Source organism: Brassica rapa, chromosome A08, assembly GCF_000309985.2.
Source record: "Brassica rapa cultivar Chiifu-401-42 chromosome A08, CAAS_Brap_v3.01, whole genome shotgun sequence".
Classification (NCBI taxonomy): domain Eukaryota; kingdom Viridiplantae; phylum Streptophyta; class Magnoliopsida; order Brassicales; family Brassicaceae; genus Brassica; species Brassica rapa.
In genome coordinates, this window is record NC_024802.2 from 19,008,229 (window position 1) to 19,025,577 (window position 17,349).

At 36.1% G+C, this 17,349-nt stretch overlaps 4 protein-coding genes across 5 annotated transcripts; 1 reads left to right on the forward strand and 3 right to left on the reverse strand.

Moving 5' to 3' along the window:
- Window positions 1-260: 260 nt before the first annotated feature.
- LOC103835691 (polyadenylate-binding protein 3) lies at window positions 261-6,794 on the reverse strand. The gene is made up of 7 exons (XM_009111880.3): window positions 3,263-6,794; window positions 1,928-2,709; window positions 1,761-1,838; window positions 1,598-1,687; window positions 1,187-1,501; window positions 846-1,079; window positions 261-637 (listed from the first exon to the last, which is right to left on the reverse strand). Exons 1-7 carry the CDS (start codon window positions 3,567-3,569, stop codon window positions 422-424), a joined length of 2,022 nt encoding a protein of 673 aa, XP_009110128.1. The 5' UTR covers window positions 3,570-6,794; the 3' UTR covers window positions 261-421.
- A 252-nt stretch (window positions 6,795-7,046) lies between these two features.
- Window positions 7,047-8,744, reverse strand: LOC103835692 (ras-related protein RABG3b). The gene is made up of 7 exons (XM_009111881.3): window positions 8,479-8,744; window positions 8,372-8,398; window positions 8,151-8,250; window positions 7,921-8,067; window positions 7,753-7,833; window positions 7,456-7,601; window positions 7,047-7,346 (listed from the first exon to the last, which is right to left on the reverse strand). Exons 1-7 carry the CDS (start codon window positions 8,529-8,531, stop codon window positions 7,283-7,285), a joined length of 618 nt encoding a protein of 205 aa, XP_009110129.1. The 5' UTR covers window positions 8,532-8,744; the 3' UTR covers window positions 7,047-7,282.
- A 430-nt stretch (window positions 8,745-9,174) lies between these two features.
- Window positions 9,175-10,259, reverse strand: LOC103835693. 2 transcript variants are annotated; one of them, XM_009111883.3, is made up of 4 exons: window positions 9,981-10,259; window positions 9,792-9,851; window positions 9,656-9,702; window positions 9,175-9,586 (listed from the first exon to the last, which is right to left on the reverse strand). In XM_009111883.3, the coding sequence occupies exons 1-4, from the start codon at window positions 10,146-10,148 to the stop codon at window positions 9,541-9,543; spliced, it is 321 nt and encodes a 106-aa protein (XP_009110131.1). In that variant the 5' UTR covers window positions 10,149-10,259; the 3' UTR covers window positions 9,175-9,540. The 2 variants fall into 2 exon arrangements, with proteins under 2 accessions (XP_009110131.1, XP_009110130.1); XM_009111882.3 differs by having other exon boundaries at window positions 9,251-9,569; window positions 9,981-10,250.
- Window positions 10,260-10,352: 93 nt separating this feature from the next.
- Window positions 10,353-15,383, forward strand: LOC103835694 (phosphoinositide phosphatase SAC1). The gene is made up of 16 exons (XM_009111884.3): window positions 10,353-10,694; window positions 10,809-11,013; window positions 11,094-11,259; window positions 11,326-11,548; window positions 11,621-11,697; window positions 11,902-12,089; window positions 12,197-12,294; window positions 12,380-12,513; window positions 12,587-12,721; window positions 12,837-13,221; window positions 13,317-13,438; window positions 13,697-13,807; window positions 13,950-14,162; window positions 14,397-14,582; window positions 14,763-14,874; window positions 14,975-15,383. The coding sequence occupies exons 1-16, from the start codon at window positions 10,566-10,568 to the stop codon at window positions 15,224-15,226; spliced, it is 2,736 nt and encodes a 911-aa protein (XP_009110132.1). The 5' UTR covers window positions 10,353-10,565; the 3' UTR covers window positions 15,227-15,383.
- Window positions 15,384-17,349: the final 1,966 nt, after the last annotated feature.

Consider the following 17,349-nt stretch of genomic DNA (forward strand, 5'->3'; position numbering starts at 1 on the left):
TTATTAACATATTTTAAAAAGATTATCAAAATTATAAATCAACATTGTATGAGTTATATTACCCATATTCGAAAAAATGTACCAAAAATATAAATTAACATTAAATGTAATTGTTAATATCATGTTTACTAATAAATCATGTCATCAATTTTAATAGGCATGTCACATCTATTTTGTTAAAGTGATTATAGAGATGACACGTGGCAAATCACTTCTCAAATAATGTTAGTGCCATTATTATATATATATATAGTCAAGAATAAACTAATTGAAGTAGATTCTTGTTGTGATTCAGTGAATGGACCAAATATTAAGTTAAAAGACTCAAAACCATAAGTTTTAATAAATAGAAAGTTGCTAAAAAGACTAAAGAAAGACTCCATAGTATAAAACTAGGAAAATAAAAAAGAAGGTGGAGATTTCAGTCGATGGTAGAGAAACCAAGATCATGATCAGGTGCATCAGCAGAAAGCCTGAGAACATCTAATGCCTCAGAAACTTTAGACTTGAGTGCCTCTGGTGACTCCATCAGGTGCAATATCTCGGCCTGATCCATCTCCAACAACATTCCTGTCACTTTAGCCACGTGAAGTGGTTCCTGCCTTTCCACAAGTGGGTATAGTCGCTCTCCGAGCATCTGTAGAGTCCAACCAAGTCACAATATACATGTTACATTAACTTGCCAATCTTAATCAAATCTCTTTAACATGTTCTTTAAAAGATGTTATAAATCTATGGATTTGTTTACAAATTATACACTAAATGTAAAAGCAATATAAAACAATGGAAACCTAGCTAGGTCTCATATGAGGTTAGCTGAGATGTAGAGGAAAGAAGGGGCAAACCCGTGTGCGATCAGCTGGACTTGCAGAAGCTAAGAGAGAAGTGAGCTTAGAGATTGGAAGTAGAGGAGCTTTCTGGTGATTTTGAGGAGCAACAATACCAATTGAAGAAGCATCAATTGGCAAAGGCATGACTGGAGGCAACGTTCCTTGTGAAACACTCAATTCCAATCCGTTCCTCCCGTTACCCGCACCATTCATGTATCTCATTCCCGGGCTCGGGTTATGGTGTATAAGCTGCAAATATCCAACACAAATTCAGTCTCATGATTAGCTTAAGAACTTTTTTTTTTGTCGGCGATTAGCTTAAGAACTATAAACAAAACTATGTTAGTTTAACATACTTGTTGCTGTTGTTGGATGTGATGTGGCATGTTAGTAGCACCGCGCCCAAATCCCATTCTATGACCGGCCTGAGGTTGTCTCTGAAGAGGATAAGGCATGATGAAGTTGCCTGGGCCAGAACCTGGACGCATCCCGGGCATGAACTGAGGCTGGAATCCATATCCCATGGGCTGGGATGGGACCATGCTTGAACGCCCATTCTGGCCTACGTACATGTGCTGAGGTGGACCATGCATTGGTCCACCTCGTGGGTGATTAAACCCCGTCATTGGAGATTGCATTGACTCTGGTGCTCTAATCTGTGAAAACAGCGCCTGAAAAGAGCATGACGTAATCAGTCACACAACACAGCTTTAACAAACCACATTTTAAAAAAATATATGTGAATAAAGAGAGTTTGATTCAGAAACCTGTAAATGTGCTTGTCTATCTTCTTTGCGCTGCGCAAGAGCTATGTAAAGTGGTTTCCTTCCTATCATCTTCCCGTTCATTTCATTCAGCTGCATTGTTATAAATATTACTTCATATCTCAGATGTCAAAAGAGAAGAGTAAAAAAGCTTTAGGCAACTCACGGCTCTTGAAGCTTCTTCAGGATTGGAATAAGCAACAAAACCAAACCCTCTGCTTATTCCTTGTGGATTAACCATAACCTTTCACATATTATTAGAGGACTTGTGTTCAAACATAAACGTAACATCAATAAAAAAAAGATATTTGCATGCATTTTTTTTGCTATTACCTTGGAAGAGGTTACATTTCCAAACTCAGAGAACATCTCCTTGAGTTTCTCATCATCAACGCTATCATCAAGATTCTTCAAATACAGATTTGCTCCTTGAGATTTCTCAAACCGGTTCATCCTCTCTTCCTCAAACTTCCTTCTCAGCTCTTGCTCTCTCTCAGACTTCTTCTGCGCCCTCCCAACGAACAACACATCATCCCCTAAGCTAATCCCATTCATCTTCTCAACGGCTTGCGCCGCTGCTTCGGCACACTCAAAGTTGACAAACCCGAAACACCTCGAGTTTCCACTCTGGTCCCTCATCACAACCGCGCTCGAAATCGATCCAAATTTACCAAACGTCTTCCTTAGCTCGTCCTCACCAATCTCCTTGGGGAGATTCTTGACGTACACGTTAGTGAAACGCGGCGTAGGGGCGTTTTCTTCCCGAGAGCGTTCTTGGCGTCTGATGAAGTGTGCCACGTATACTTGCTTGTCGTTCATTAGCATTCCGTTTAGTTTGTCAATTGCTGCTTGAGCAGATTCCTCCTTCTCGAACTGGACGAACCCGTATCCCTTGGACTGTCCGGTCACGTCAGTTGCAACTTTGCATGAGAGGATGGTTCCGAAACTCGAAAAGGTTTCGAACAAGGCCTTGTTGTCGATAGAGGCGTCTAGGCTTTTGATAAAAATGTTACCTTTGCCGCTCTTTCGCGTGCTGGGGTCACGGTTCGAGAGCATGATCCTGATGGGCCTGTCGAAGAGGGGAGTGTAGTTCAAGGCCTCCATTGCGCGGATAGCTAGGAAAATAACTCACCTTTATTAGTTAACCAATCATATATAAATAGCTTAGAAATATATAAGATCGTTATTGTAAAAGTAAAAGACTAGCTTGCATCTGCGATGACATATATAAGGCCCAAACACACTAATTAATCACGTTTTTGTCAAGCATATCATTATAGAAAAGTTTTTTTTTCTATTGAAAGAATCTTTATAGAAAAGTTGCAGGGGCAACATCTACGAATGCTCCTGTATTCAAACGATACATGTCAATGATGCATCAGTGTTACAATATACTGACTATAATTAAATAGCAGGTCTAACAAAACGCTACATTGGAACATAGGGATTTGCATGAATAGTAGAATATGAAGTTTTTTTAAAGAACAAAAAAAAAAGAATATGTATATGAAGTTTTCGCAAATATAATTATTAAAAGGTGAAAAAAACGATGATCGTAATACTAGTGTGAATAGTATAATTCTCTTTATTGTAATGCAATTCATGAGAGTGTTTGATTACATGAAACCCTAACTCGAGCATGAAGCGATAGAGTAACGTGTATTTTACCATCATTAGGGTTACTGAAATTGATGTAGGCATATCCCAAAGATCGACGGTTCTGATCGCGACAGACTCGGACCGAGACAACACTAGCGATATGTTTGAACAGATCGAACAGATGTGCTTCGGCCACTCTCGGGTCTAGATCTCCCACGTAGAGCGATGAATTCGGATGCGTTTGATCAGCCGCAACCACTGGAGATTGAACCGGTACCGAAACCGAAACCTGAACCGAAGTCTGAGCCGCCGTCGGACTCGGAACTTGATCAATCATTGTCGACGGTGCAACCCCCGTCGCAACCGCGGCCGCCATGCTCGTGCGTTTACCTTTTTAGAGAATCACCGATCCTTAAAAGAATAATGGGAGGATTAGATTGTCTAGGGGCTTTAAGTGAGAGAGATTGTGTTTTGTATATTTTCTTCAAAGTTTATCATTTCCTTATTTTTAAGGGAAATTGTTTTTATTCTTATGTCGATTTTTTTTTTCCTTTTAGTTTCCTCCAATGATCGAGAGGATTGGTGAGGGGAAAATCGATTCGATGTGAAGAGTGTGTCTAAGGTATTTATAGATGAGAAAATGACTTAATTATTTATTTTTAATATGAAAAGACTTACAATTTTCTTTCTTCTCTTGTATTTTTACTTGTTTGTGTGTGTTTTATAGTCTCATATTTCAGGATGATGATGTCTCTTTCACAGTAGTAGTTGCTTTTTTATACACCATAAAAAAATCAGGATGAAATAATATGTCTCAATGAGTCTGTAACTAGATGATTCATATAGTTCTATAACACACAAAAAAAAACTGAAAGGTGTAACAAACCAAAATTTTTTATAAACCCTTAGACCATAATATTTTCGTATTTGTTATAATTTTAGATTATAGAAATAATACAAATGATCTAAGATATTGATAACATTTTTTAATGAAAACGTACCTCTTGGAATGTATTATTTAAAAATATATTAACATATATAATATCAAAATATTTATGAATAATAAACAATATTAATATGATATTATACTGGTTTTAGAAGTTAAATAACTATATATATTTTCTCAAAAAAAAATTATTATATATAGAATGGTTATAAGGAAGTCACATAATTTAATATTTTAAAGTTTTACAAAAAATCTTAATTTGTTGGTTAAAACTTAATCATGATTACATATCAAATAAAATTTAATGCATTCAAGATAATCATTTTTATTTTATTTTAATTATTTAATACATACTAATTACTAACAAATGTATTGATAACATTTGACTAGCTTGTATAATAATGGTACAGAACAAACACCCATCTATCTTAAGGAGTAGAGTTTGCGAATCTGGGAACTATTGATTTGGTCATGGCTAAGATATTTATCTACATTACCACAAATAGAACACTAAACTAATTTTAGATCATTTTGACCAGATCATGGATTACTGTAACTAGACGTGTTCAATATGATTCTTTTAATGTTTTTGAGATTTAAGATGTCACTTTTCTCTTATAGATTCATCGTTTTTTTTTTCAAATATCACACATTAATTTGATTTACGATAAATTTTGACAAATTTCGATTGGATTAAAATACAAGCACCCATCTATGTTTAGGAGTATAGCTATTTTTAGGAGTATAGCTAATTACAACTATTGATTTGGTCTCTAGTCATGACTAAAGATATTTGTAAACAGTACCATAAATAGATATGTTTGTCCATTTTTGTTCTTTGACCAAATAACAACATATAAAACTATATTTAGTTCCTCAAAGTTGGGTTTAACGAGTTTATGATCCATGTATATTGCTAGGAAAGTCTTTTCATTGTGTAGTTTTTATATCAGTAAAAAAAAATTATGACAATATGGTGATGAATACGTAAATAATATAGAATGAACAAAAAACCAAAAAAAATCTTAAAATCTTGCAGAAATATTATTTGTGATTTAATTAAAATTTGATTAATTTAAGAAAATTAATCCATTTGCATTTATTATGGTTGTTAGAATTGAAATATATGCTAAAGTGACACTGTATCATTTGAATCAAATTTGTGAGTTGATTTTAAATCAAACAACCAAACAATAATTGGTAACAGGTTTTCTTGATTTAAAATGTTAGGAATTATTTAGGGCATGACTGGTTTTTCCGCTACCACCCGCAAACGCAGCTTTTACGGTTAGTAGTTATTATTGGCGTTTTGTAACAATCACTCAAACCGCTCTAAATCGCTTATTCAAACCATTTTAAACCTCTTAAATTCAAAAGTTGGTTCCAGCTAGCGTTTACGGTTGCAGGAGGATAAAATTTGTTTTTTTTTTGTTTTTTAAAAACAATAAAAAATACAAAAATAAAAATAAAAATAAAAATTTTAAATTAAAATAATAGAAATACTAAAAATATATCTATTATATTTTAATTTTTATTATAAATTTTTAAAATAAAATATTTTTATAATTTTTAAAAATTTAAAAATATAATTTTAAAAATATAATTTTATATTTATATAATATTATGATGTTTAATATTTTTATAATTATATAAAATATAAATATTGTTAATTTATTATTTAACCACTGTTGTATTTGGTGGCTAATCAGTCATAAGTATCTCGCAAACGCACCAATTTCTAATCGCAGTACTAGTCGTACAAATCTCTTAAAACCGCAACTACCTGCATCCGCAAGCTCCCGCAGCTGTTGTGGTTATACCAGTCAGACTTTTACTGTAAGCCATAACGCCTTGGTCTTCTCCATACCGGTCCTTTTTATTGAATTAGGTTTAGTTTCTATTGTGTTTCTAGTAATCACTAACTATTAAAGCATGAGCAGTTCATTCCTAATTGTTATCTCATACTTCTCATTTTAATGTTTTCATTACCTTAAAACACCAACCTTTTGCTTTTAACAAAATTGAAAGGCTAGCCCAAAGCCCAAAAGATCCTGAGAAAAGAGCTCAATCCATATCTGGTTTTCCAAGTCATGATCCCAACAATTCGATTACTACATCAATCAACATGAGTCATCATCATCATGCCCAAAAGGGCAGTTTTTTCATTTAAAAGGTTAACGGTAATATAGTTTGTCATATAAAAAGAAATTATATACAGAAGAAATATCCAATATTACATGCAACTTACAAACTTGTAATGGATAAATAAATGTTTTTTGTGTGTAAAAATGAAATCACAAAGCTTCACATACGCAAAACCGAGGATGAATGTGCTCATACGTATCTCCAGCCCTGCCACGACCCATGAGAGTGTTCACTAACTTAGCCTTGGTAAAAAAGAAAAAAAAATTAGCCTTGTTTTGTTCTTTGCTTCCTCCTCTACCCAAAAGATTTTAAAAAATTTAACAAAAATTATAAGAAGTATGTTGATATTTGATAAGCTACATTTTAGTACTATATTAGTCTATCGTCTTAGACTAACGTTTTATTAGGTTTTAGGGAAGAGAGACGGAATAGCTGCACGACAATGACTAGGCTCGTGCCAACTGCCAAAGCTGAGAAAGAGAGAACAAAGATGAATGTTAAAAAAAATTCTCCATAGATTGATGGGTGGTGAATGGATCCGTCAAGACTTTAAACTTTGAGATATATTGTACTTGCCGAGAGATGGTGACAGAGCAACCAATATTATTCCAATATCCAGCTAGATACTTTAAAGACAATCCATACCTGAATTATAAAAGAGTAAACGACTCTCATGTAAGAGCCAAATGCATAACAAAATCTGGTAAAGGAAAGGTAGAGCATTACTATGATCTCATGACAGGAAATATGATGCTAGCTTAATTATATAACTTATTGATCACCATCCCAAGCTGCAAATCCAATGTTGCAAAGATAGCCCCACAGAAATATGTAGCAGACTGAACCGGAATTGATTAATATTGGTTTAACCGGACAAGATAAGGTAAGAGAATTAGTCAGACTTTACAGAGTTTTTCCTACTACTTCAACAACTGGTGCAATGCAAACAAAGAAAACTAATGGCACAAATCAAACATAGCTAAAACAGATGTTTCTCTTCAGCAAGCACATCCTCCTCTTTGCTCAGGCTCTGAACCAGACTCTGGAATCCCCTGAAAATATCTGCCAAATCAAAGAAAAATGTTTCAATGGAACAGTTGCATCATCCACGAGCACGACCCCTTTTAGAATCCTTTTTTTTAAGCCTTAGGATAATAAGAGGCTTGCTTACATATCTTGGTCGCGCTCATTGGCAAGGGCAAGTTTTGTGATGCACAAGAACGATTCATCTACATTGTAATCTTCTTTAGCCGATGTCTCGTAATAGCATATGTTTCCCTTTTGAGCACACCATTCTCTAGCTTTCTTCTCTGATACCTGAAGTTAATGTATGCAAGGAACATAACACTTGTTATTACAAAACATTTACAATTGTTATAGTAATCATATTATATCATTCATAAGAATAACAATATTACTTCCTCATCTTTTCAGTTTTGTCTATATTAAGAAGCCAAGGCTGACTTACCACTCGACTGTTTCCTCCATCAATATCAACCTTGTTACCAAGCAATATGAACGGGAAGGCCGTTGGATCCCGTGGGCTAGCCTAAGAAAACATTCAAGATTCATTCACAGAAGAAAAATCTTCCAGAAAAAAAAAAATTGGAGAAAAAGGTAGAAAGGGCAAAAGAACCTGCTTAAGAAACTCCTCGTGCCAATTGTCCAGAGAATCAAATGACTTGAGGTAGTTAACATCATAAACAAGCACACAACAATCTGCACCTCTATAGAAAGCAACACCAAGACTCTGGAACCTCTCTTGCCCAGCAGTGTCCCAAATCTAAAGCACACACACAGACACAAACATATAGACTATAAACTAAAATAAAAAGCAGATAAGAAGACAAGATCGAAGAAACATACTTGGAGTGTGACGAGCCTGTCATCGATTTGAAGCTCCTTGGTGACAAAATCAGCTCCAATCGTGGCTTTGTACTGTTGACTAAACTTATTATTCACATATCTACACAGAGACCCGTTAAGGCTTCCACAGATTCTTGAACAGAAAATTGAAAACCAAGAATCCTAAAAAAATAGATTAAGTAAGATGACAGAAAGAAAGAATCAAAACTATGTGAGGATACTGATTCATCAACGATGTTTTGCCAACCCTAAAACAGAAAGATCAAGATTAGCAAAAAGAAGGTTAAAGAATTGATCAGGTAAGGTACAAAGGTGAAAAAAGGCTAACCCGCTGTCTCCAAGGACAATAACTTTAAGCAAACTTCTTCTTCGCATCGACATGTTCCACAGCTTCTTGTACTTAACTCTGTTCTTCGGATTCAAGAAAGCAAAGAAGCGCCAAGTTCGATCTACAATCTTACAAATAAAAAGTTTTCTTTTTTTTTTTAATTAGAAATAAATTGTTTTCTTTAAAGGAAATTTTATGTGAGGGAGACTCGTGGGACATGTCCAGCTTTTAAGAGAGAGGTGTCCAGAGGATAATGATTATTCTTGGCCGACACCATTTTTTAATATGAAATATTTCAAAAAAACAAAATGATATATTCTGTGAAGACGATGATGACTCACAAAGAAACAAAACATACAGGTCAAAATTTAAAATAAAAGTTTTTAGAAAAAAGTAGTAACAGAACGTCACTAAGATCATGAGACAATCATCATCATCAAAGTACCGTATATGTTTATAAGGAAAAGGTTATTTTGGGGTGAAGGAATGATGTAAAGGAATCAGTAACACACATACATCACTTTTACAAAGAACCATTTTTCATGTGTAGTAAATTTTTATGATGTTAAGCAACAAGTAGAGCCATAAAGGAGTCTACCACAACGGTCTTGTCATATGAGTCATTTACTCTCCTTCTCTCTGTTTTACTTCTGATTGAGTTTTTGATAAACATACGTCAATCAAGAAAAAAAACTATGGATGTATCATATTATTATAATATTCAAGTAAATTGATGATGATTCTCTTTGGAATATTCCAAACTTGCCAAAGGTAGGTTCTGTGAAAATTTCAAATGTAAGAGAGAGCATCAGTGAAATAATGCCCTTCATGCCTTTTAAAGCATATCCATACAAACCATTACAATAATCTATAAGAGAATTTCACCATATGCATTGTAGAAATCTCAGTATAACCACAAAACTCAATCCTTCTTCACATCTAGCGCTTCTTTCTATTAATGGAAATAGATACATGTTTATTAGAAACAAGTAGTATAGTTCTTCTATCTTTCCCCTCTCTGTTCTGGCGTCAAACCTCCCTTGCCACATTTAGGACAGCTCTTCATACCGAATCCTTGGCAATCAAAACATCTACACATTTGCACTTTCTAAACCATTAACTCTTTGAACTAGAAAACTATGATTAAATTGAAAATTTTGTTTCAGTTTTTACTTACTTCCACCTCTCGAAAATATTTCCATTCTTCTTATTTCTACCTGTTCCCTGGAGAGGTAACATAAGATTTATTTTTTTAATATTAATGATAAATGCTACAAAAGAAGAAGTGTATGCATAAATAAAGACTAAGAAACCTTGCAACCGGGGCACTCAATTGCTCCTTTGGCTCCACAAGTGTCACAGCTTTTGAATATCTGTTTGTTTTCAACAAACTCTCACAACTTTGAAGAACTAATAAAAACTATTCATTGACAATACTAACAATACATCCTATATGCACGCATAGATATACTTTTGCATATTATTGAATTGTGAAGTCCTACCGAACCAAGGGAGAAATTTCCGGATTTTGCTGCAGAAACTTTGACGGAATCGCGTCGTCCCAGCACAATCTGTCTTCTGGTTTGCGAGATAGAAATCAGTGAAGCAGCAAAAGCTAGAGTCTTGGATTCTGAAGATAACTCACAACCACAAAGTGGGAATGTCAACATTTTTGAAACTCAAGCTGTAAGAAGAAGATAAACATAGACACATGCATATATCTATATGCACATCATGTGATTAGTGAATACGGATAAGTGGGAGAAAACAAAAGATTTGCTTGGCTGTGGTTTGTTAAATATCGAAACGGATAATGTGGGGGAATATGTTTGATGAGGTCCCAAAACGTTAAAATTTCATTTACTAAGAGAAAAATCAACTGTTTCACATTGCATCTCTATCGATGATTTTGTTCTTTTTTTTCTTGGGGTAAAATATCAATGCCTAATTAAAAAATATATATATAATTAAAAGACGGAAATGCCCCCCTATTCCCGTGCGTGCGTGCGTGTTCCAAACATTCTACGAACGCAAATCATCGCCGGCGTCAGAGAAACCCGATCGGTTCCCTGCGAAACTAACCCGCCATGGCGAAATCGGAAAACTCAACGACTTCCACTTATTCGTCTTCCGCCAAGGCTCAACCGTCCAGCGATTCCGAGGCCGGCCCCGACTCGTACGCTCTCGAAAAGTTCAAGCTCTACGAGACCAGAGCGGTAAGCTTTTTAGCCATTGAGCATCTCGAACCCCTAGATTCTGGAATTTCACGTGTTTGAACGATTAGAGATTGAATTGAATTGGCTCGATGCGTGTTCTTTGTTGTTGAGCAGAGGTTTTATCTAGTTGGCAGCGATCGGAGCAAACGATTCTTCAGAGTGCTGAAGATCGATCGCTCGGAGCCGTCGGAGCTCAACATTAGCGAAGATCCGGTAGTGTACTCTCCTCAGGAGATCAAGAGTCTGCTTCAGCGTATCTCCGAAGGCAATCGTGCCACCGGAGGGTTGGCTTTCGTGGCCAAAGTCTATGGAATCGCTGGTTAGTTTCCGGAAGCAGCGTTTTTGTATCTTTGGATTGGCTTTTGTGGCTGTGTAAACGTGTTTTTTCTTGCCTTGTAGGTTGTGCTAAGTTTATGGAGTCATACTACTTAGTTTTGGTGACAAAACGGCGGCAGATTGGGTGCATCTGTGGGCATGCGATATACGCTATTGATGAAAGTCAGATGATCACTGTCCCACATGCAACTATCCAGTCTGATGCTGCGAATTCGAAAACTGAACTAAGGTCTGTTTGCTTTTCCCTTTTAAAGCTGGACTATTAATAATTACTTTGTATTTCCTTTGTTTTCAGGTACAAGAAGCTTCTGTCAAGTGTTGATTTGACCAAAGATTTCTTCTACAGTTACACGTATCCTATAATGCGAAGTCTGCAAAAGAACGTTTTATCATCTGGCGAGGAAGGGGTGCCCTATGATAACATATTTGTGTGGAATGCGTATCTGACGCAGCCTATTCGATCAAGGTGTAACAACACTATTTGGACTCTAGCATTAGTTCATGGGCATTTTAAGCAGGTATGTGTATGTGTAGGCTTCATCTATATACGTCTCCATTCTGACTACTTATTGATCTACCCCATCGTTCAGATAAGGCTGTCGATATATGGAAGAGACTTCAGTGTTACTCTAGTCTCCAGACGTTCTCGACATTTTGCAGGCACACGGTAAGACTTCATTCTAATCGGGCCTCTCATGGATGAGGAATTCATAATCCGTATTGGTTTTCTATTGACCTTTCTTAGTTATATCTAGTATTTTTGGAGATTTTTTTTAGTGTGAACTTTTCTAGACTAGTTTGGATGCTTGTTTTTTCTGTTATTAATGTAGTGCCCTTTCATTCTGTAATTTTTTATTTTTTTTTATCTCAGTTACTTGAAAAGGGGAGTGAATGATCGTGGAAGGGTTGCAAATGATGTGGAAACAGAACAGCTTGTTTTTGATGAAGAAGCTGGATCTTGCAAAGGAAAAATGACCTCAGTGGTGCAGATGCGAGGATCAATTCCACTCTTTTGGTCGCAAGAGGCCTCGAGATTTAGTCCTAAGCCTGATATTTTCTGTGAGAAACTAACGCAACATGCGCCTGTTATCTCTATTAGACCATTTTAACGTCTGTGTGGTTATTGATCTACTTACATTTTCCTGTTGTTTTTTTTATTGCCTCAGTACAGAGGTATGATCCTACTTACGAGTCAACCAAAATGCATTTTGAAGACCTGGTGAACCGATATGGGAATCCTATCATTGTGCTCAACTTAATCAAGGTTAGTTTTTTACTTAATGCTCTTTTCAAGCTAGAGATGGTTATGCCCTTTGTACTTACTCACAAATTTCTATGGAGTTATTCAGTCAGTTGAGAAAAGACCTCGGGAAATGGTGCTAAGGCGTGAGTTTGCGAAAGCAGTGGGTTACCTAAACTCAATTTTTCCTGAAGAAAATCGTTTCAAGTTTATCCATTGGGATTTCCACAAATTTGCAAAGAGGTAAAATGTTGTGGATTTGTTTTCGTGCATTTTTAACTTGAACTCACATTGCTTTATACTTTTGATGTTAAAGCAAGTCGGCGAATGTATTGGCTGTTTTGGGTGCTGTAGCAAGCGAAGCCCTTGACTTGACTGGGTTTTACTTCAGTGGCAAGCCTAAAATTGTTAAGAAGAAAGCTAGCCAACTTAGTCATGCTAGCACTGGAAGGTAATTTTTTGGGATGATGTGATCCACCATTACTTATATGTAGTCAGAAATTTGGCTTATTTTGTAAGCTGATGTATATATTACGTTTCTGATGTTAATGGAGATTTTTTTGCAGGGAACAATCTCTGCGTGATCTAAGAGCTTACTCTTTGGAACTTTCAAGGGGTGAGAGTTCAAATGATATACTTAGTGCTCTTGCTAACCGAGAGAAAGAGATGAAGCTAAGCCAACAAAAAAGAGACGATGGAACTGATTCCGCAGCTCCTCGTTACCAAAGTGGGGTTCTTCGTACCAACTGTATTGACTGCTTGGATAGAACAAACGTAGCACAGTACGCATATGGTTTGGCTGCTTTAGGCCGGCAGCTGCACGCAATAGGTTTGAGTGATACATCTAAGATTGACCCCGACAGTAGCATAGCTGCTGCACTTATGGATATGTACCAGGGCATGGGCGATGCCCTTGCACAACAATATGGCGGCTCAGCTGCGCATAATACTGTAATTACACCACTTATCACCTCTGACCAGTTATTTGTCGTTTTGACGAAGCAGTTTGCAATGCTCATTTATTAACATCGTTGAATGGACTATAGGTTTTCCCAGAAAGGCAGGGGAAATGGAAGGCCACGACACAGTCTAGGGAATTTCTCAAGTCTATCAAACGATACTACAGCAATACCTACACTGATGGCGAAAAGCAAGACGCCATAAACTTGTAATATACTTCTCTGCAAAATTCACTTCAGTTTCTTGCTAAGTTCTTGATATAGCTATAGATGAAGGCTTTAGAATAAGTGTATGTGTTCTTGCCTCATTGATGATATAGATAGAGGTAATAGAACCCTTGCATCCTTGGCATTGCCACTATTACCTTAGAATAAGTTCCTCTGAGGAATCGTTGGCTAAGGAACTCTTCATTTCCGTTTCTATTGATTCTCAACTCCTAGTAACTATAGACTTTTGTTGCAAGCAGATTCTTGGGCTACTTTCAACCTCAGGAAGGGAAACCTGCGCTCTGGGAGCTGGATTCTGATTATTATCTCCATGTGTCAGGGATTGGAGATGATATTTTCCCAGAAAGGGGGTAAGGTCCTACTTTTAGTGAACCTACTGCGTGTCAGATTATGTGTTTATGAAAATATCAAAAGATGTTAAATTACATTTCCGAAGATAAGATTTTAGATAACCTCTGGTTGCGTATGATTTCTAAATCTGTTGCATTGCAGGCTCCAGTCCATTGCGAAACCCATGAGTGGTATTGGAGTCAATCTTGCACCAGTGCCGGCTTTCAGAGAAGACTTCTCACGGAAGAAGCTGACATCATTTGACAAACTGATCGAGCAGACATGTAGTTCAATAAAGAACGTGAGGCTTTGTAGCGAGACAGACCAGAGGCCAGGTGGCAGCACTGGAAGCACTGGTGTTGCTCCTGATGCAGCGTAATGACCCTCGTCTGAAATTTTCAATCATCTTACTACGCCTTTGACTAAATAGTTTGGAGTGGCTAGTAATCCCTTGAATCGTGTTTCTTTACGTTTAGTAGGGCTTTTATCCGAATTAGAAAGTAGAAAGATGGTTTTTTATTCAAAAAAAAAAAACATAGATTTTAGATCAAACCAAACCATAACTTTGCCGAATGTTAGCTTATCTTTCTTGGCTCTTATCTACTACAGTGAGATTCAGCTCAAGACCCCCAATTGGCTGTTTGGTTCAAGAAAGCCCAAAGAGAGTGGCTCTGCCACGAAACCTGATGCAGATGATAGTGAGAAAGGAGTGACCTCGAGTGAGAGAGTCAACGATTTCTGCAACTTGGACTGGCTTTCTCAGTCCAACGATCATCAGGAAGATATCTTTCAAAGGTACTGATTTGTTTTTCCTTCCTTCATAATAATTTTGTATTATTTTTTTTTGGTAAACTCTTCGCTGAATCATTGACCAAACGATGGTCTAACCACAACTTGGCATTTAAAAATCCGGATATCTCTATAGAATCTCTCTAGTTGCATCATATCACTTGCTGCAATTGTTTCATTATATAGGTACCTGTCGATCACATCAACCAATGAAGCCAATGGTTGGTATGGTGGTACTCTCCTCGGTGACCAAGATGAAAACAGCGAAATTTTCAGACATTATGCCCAGTTCTGTCAGGTTCAGATTCTATATCTTGCTAATATGCAACCACAGATTAATCGATATCTTTTAGTTCAATTCAAAATGTTCCACTTCGTTATGATCCGAATTGAAACAGTGTCCAGCTATGGAGCCGTTTGAAAACGACCATGAGTTAGAACTGAACTCTGCGGAAGTTCTTCGAATGAACACAGTCGATGTAATGGACATTGGAGAAGAAGAATCGGAGATGGAAAACGCTTTAAATGAATACGCTCAGATCGGTAGCGACCTCGGGATCATTCCAACGCAATGCAAATACTTCGCCGGAGATCCTTGTTGGCTAGCCAGATGGCTCGTTGGAGATGATAAGGTCCCAAAGGTCATTTAATCACAAAAACCAATATAATGTTTCTTCCAAGAACGTATCTCACACCAGACACATCTCTCTTTTGCTTGTGAATGTGTGTGATTGTACATTTTGTTTAGGTATAATGAACACAAAGATTGTTGGTACATGATTAATGATAACCCCTGTTCTAAAACAATCCGTGAGGCGGACCAGTGAGGCGGACCAGGACCTAGCAAGTTATTGAAAAATCGGGTTGTTTGTATCCGATATATCCACCGAGTTAATTTTAACCCAAATGGCGAAGTTATAGTGATCATGCTAACATGCATGTGGTGCTACAGGATTCACTAAAATAAAAACATAATATGTAAGACCATCAACAAAAATCAAGTTACAATACACAAAATTTTATTCTTCTAATTTTATATTACAATGATTCATCTAAAATATACTCCTTCCGTTTTTAAAAAATAGAATTTTTAGTATTTTCATACATATTAAGAAAACATATTAAACTACCATAATAAATGTATCGTTTTCTGTAATTTTTAATTTTCAATAACTTTAAACCAATAGTAATTCAATGTAAAGGGATTGCGCTTGTAACTACTGTCACCTAAATTCAAAGATTATTTATAATGCATGTATTCCTGGCAAAAGGTGAAACCACCTTTTTTTTTACCAAAAAAAAAAACTCAAAAAACATGTGAAACCTATGCAAAAGTTTTTCGAGTGAAAGAATGGAGAATTTGGTGTACATACATAAGAGAATATAAAATAAAGAATATAGCAATATTACAGTAATCACTATTTGATGGGACAATTTGGCACATTTATGACTTTATACTCTTTAAGAGCGTGTGTCACGTACATCTAACATAATAAACATATTATACAGTACTATGTATATTAAATAAATAGTATAGAAAAATACAGAAAAATATTCAAAACTAGCATGCATTTGAAGAGGAGGAGGAGCAGCAGCAGCAAGGGAAGAAGAAGAGAGGAAGAGGAGGAGGAGGTGGAGGGAGAAGGAGGGATGAAAAGTAAGAGCAAGGGCAGGAGAGAGGAAGAAGAAGAGGAGGAGGGAGAACCGGAGAAGGAAGGAGGTAGAAGAGGAGGAGGAAGCTCCAAAAAATTATACTATTCACATAAATAGAATAATATACTACTATAAATATTAGTAACAAATTGTTTTAAATATGTTTAATTAAATGTACTATTTTATTTTAATAAATAGTATAGTATAATTTTTGTTCGATATTGTTTAAAAATCTGTTTTAAAAATTTTAAGTTATGTTATATGTAAAAAAATATGCATATTTTTAGTAACATAATTATTTGGTTGAATTATATTTGCTTCAAAAGATATACATCAATAAAATTTGGAGGGGAAAAAGAATAAAAAGGACAAAGAAAAAAAGAAAATGAAAAAAAAAACAAAACAAAAATGAAAATCAATGGTTGAGATTGTTTAAATGGTAAAACAAGTAATCTTATACAATAAAGTTGACTTGCCTCTCTCCTCCTGCGTCCACGTCATCAGAGAGGGAGGGGCAAATCATGGCACGTATGTCGTTAGATCACACGTTAGAAAAGCATCCGACACAATTTATGTTTCTTCGACTTTTGACTTGAGTATGGATTTTTTTTGCTTTAGACTTGCGTATGGGCTTCTAGAAAACATTTAAAGCCCAGTTAAAATTAGGTTGTTTCGTCGTCTCCCCTTGGACCTTCAAAGATTATCGAAAGTTCCAGAAAACTTAAACGTCGTTCACCTCTCCGTAACGTCACGAGACTCACGACCTTTCATTGATTCATTCTTTACTCTGATCTTCTATGTAATTAACCCACTTCACCCACTCTGCAACATTCAATTGAGCTCATCGCATCTCCCAAAGTAATCAACTGAAGCTACAACTATAAATCTCTAATCTTCCAACTGTGAACAGCAAAACTTCGACCAGATCGAGGATAATAATCTATTCGTGACGTTACATCTATACGAATAGAGATTCTAAATACTATTTTTTCCAGTTCATTAACTTAATCCCATATGAAGCTATTTGTGTTGTTTACATCTGATGGATATGGTCTTCTCTTGGAAAGGATATCAAGGGATGCTAGGAAAGTTGTTTTCTTGCAGCATGGTGTTTTAGATT

What these genes read in the sequence shown, in the direction of transcription:
- LOC103835691 (XM_009111880.3), bottom strand. Translation starts at nt 3,569, where the DNA reads ATGGCGGCCGCGGTTGCGACGGGGGTTGCACCGTCGACAATGATTGAT. An exon ending in TTTCAGTAACCCTAATGATG is followed by an intron (nt 2,710 to 3,262) that starts GTAAAATACACG and finishes TTATTTTCCTAG; the next exon opens with CTATCCGCGCAATGGAGGCC. An exon ending in GTCCAGCTGATCGCACACGG is followed by an intron (nt 638 to 845) that starts GTTTGCCCCTTC and finishes TGGACTCTACAG; the next exon opens with ATGCTCGGAGAGCGACTATA.
- LOC103835692 (XM_009111881.3), bottom strand. Translation starts at nt 8,531, where the DNA reads ATGTCGATGCGAAGAAGAAGTTTGCTTAAAGTTATTGTCCTTGGAGAC. An exon ending in ATGGAGGAAACAGTCGAGTG is followed by an intron (nt 7,602 to 7,752) that starts GTAAGTCAGCCT and finishes CATTAACTTCAG; the next exon opens with GTATCAGAGAAGAAAGCTAG. An exon ending in AATGAGCGCGACCAAGATAT is followed by an intron (nt 7,347 to 7,455) that starts GTAAGCAAGCCT and finishes TTGATTTGGCAG; the next exon opens with ATATTTTCAGGGGATTCCAG.
- LOC103835693 (XM_009111882.3), bottom strand. Translation starts at nt 10,148, where the DNA reads ATGTTGACATTCCCACTTTGTGGTTGTGAGTTATCTTCAGAATCCAAG. An exon ending in GAAATTTCTCCCTTGGTTCG is followed by an intron (nt 9,852 to 9,980) that starts GTAGGACTTCAC and finishes GAAAACAAACAG; the next exon opens with ATATTCAAAAGCTGTGACAC. An exon ending in TTGAGTGCCCCGGTTGCAAG is followed by an intron (nt 9,703 to 9,791) that starts GTTTCTTAGTCT and finishes TTACCTCTCCAG; the next exon opens with GGAACAGGTAGAAATAAGAA.
- LOC103835694 (XM_009111884.3), top strand. Translation starts at nt 10,566, where the DNA reads ATGGCGAAATCGGAAAACTCAACGACTTCCACTTATTCGTCTTCCGCC. An exon ending in TTGTGCTCAACTTAATCAAG is followed by an intron (nt 12,295 to 12,379) that starts GTTAGTTTTTTA and finishes GGAGTTATTCAG; the next exon opens with TCAGTTGAGAAAAGACCTCG. An exon ending in CAGGAAGATATCTTTCAAAG is followed by an intron (nt 14,583 to 14,762) that starts GTACTGATTTGT and finishes TTCATTATATAG; the next exon opens with GTACCTGTCGATCACATCAA.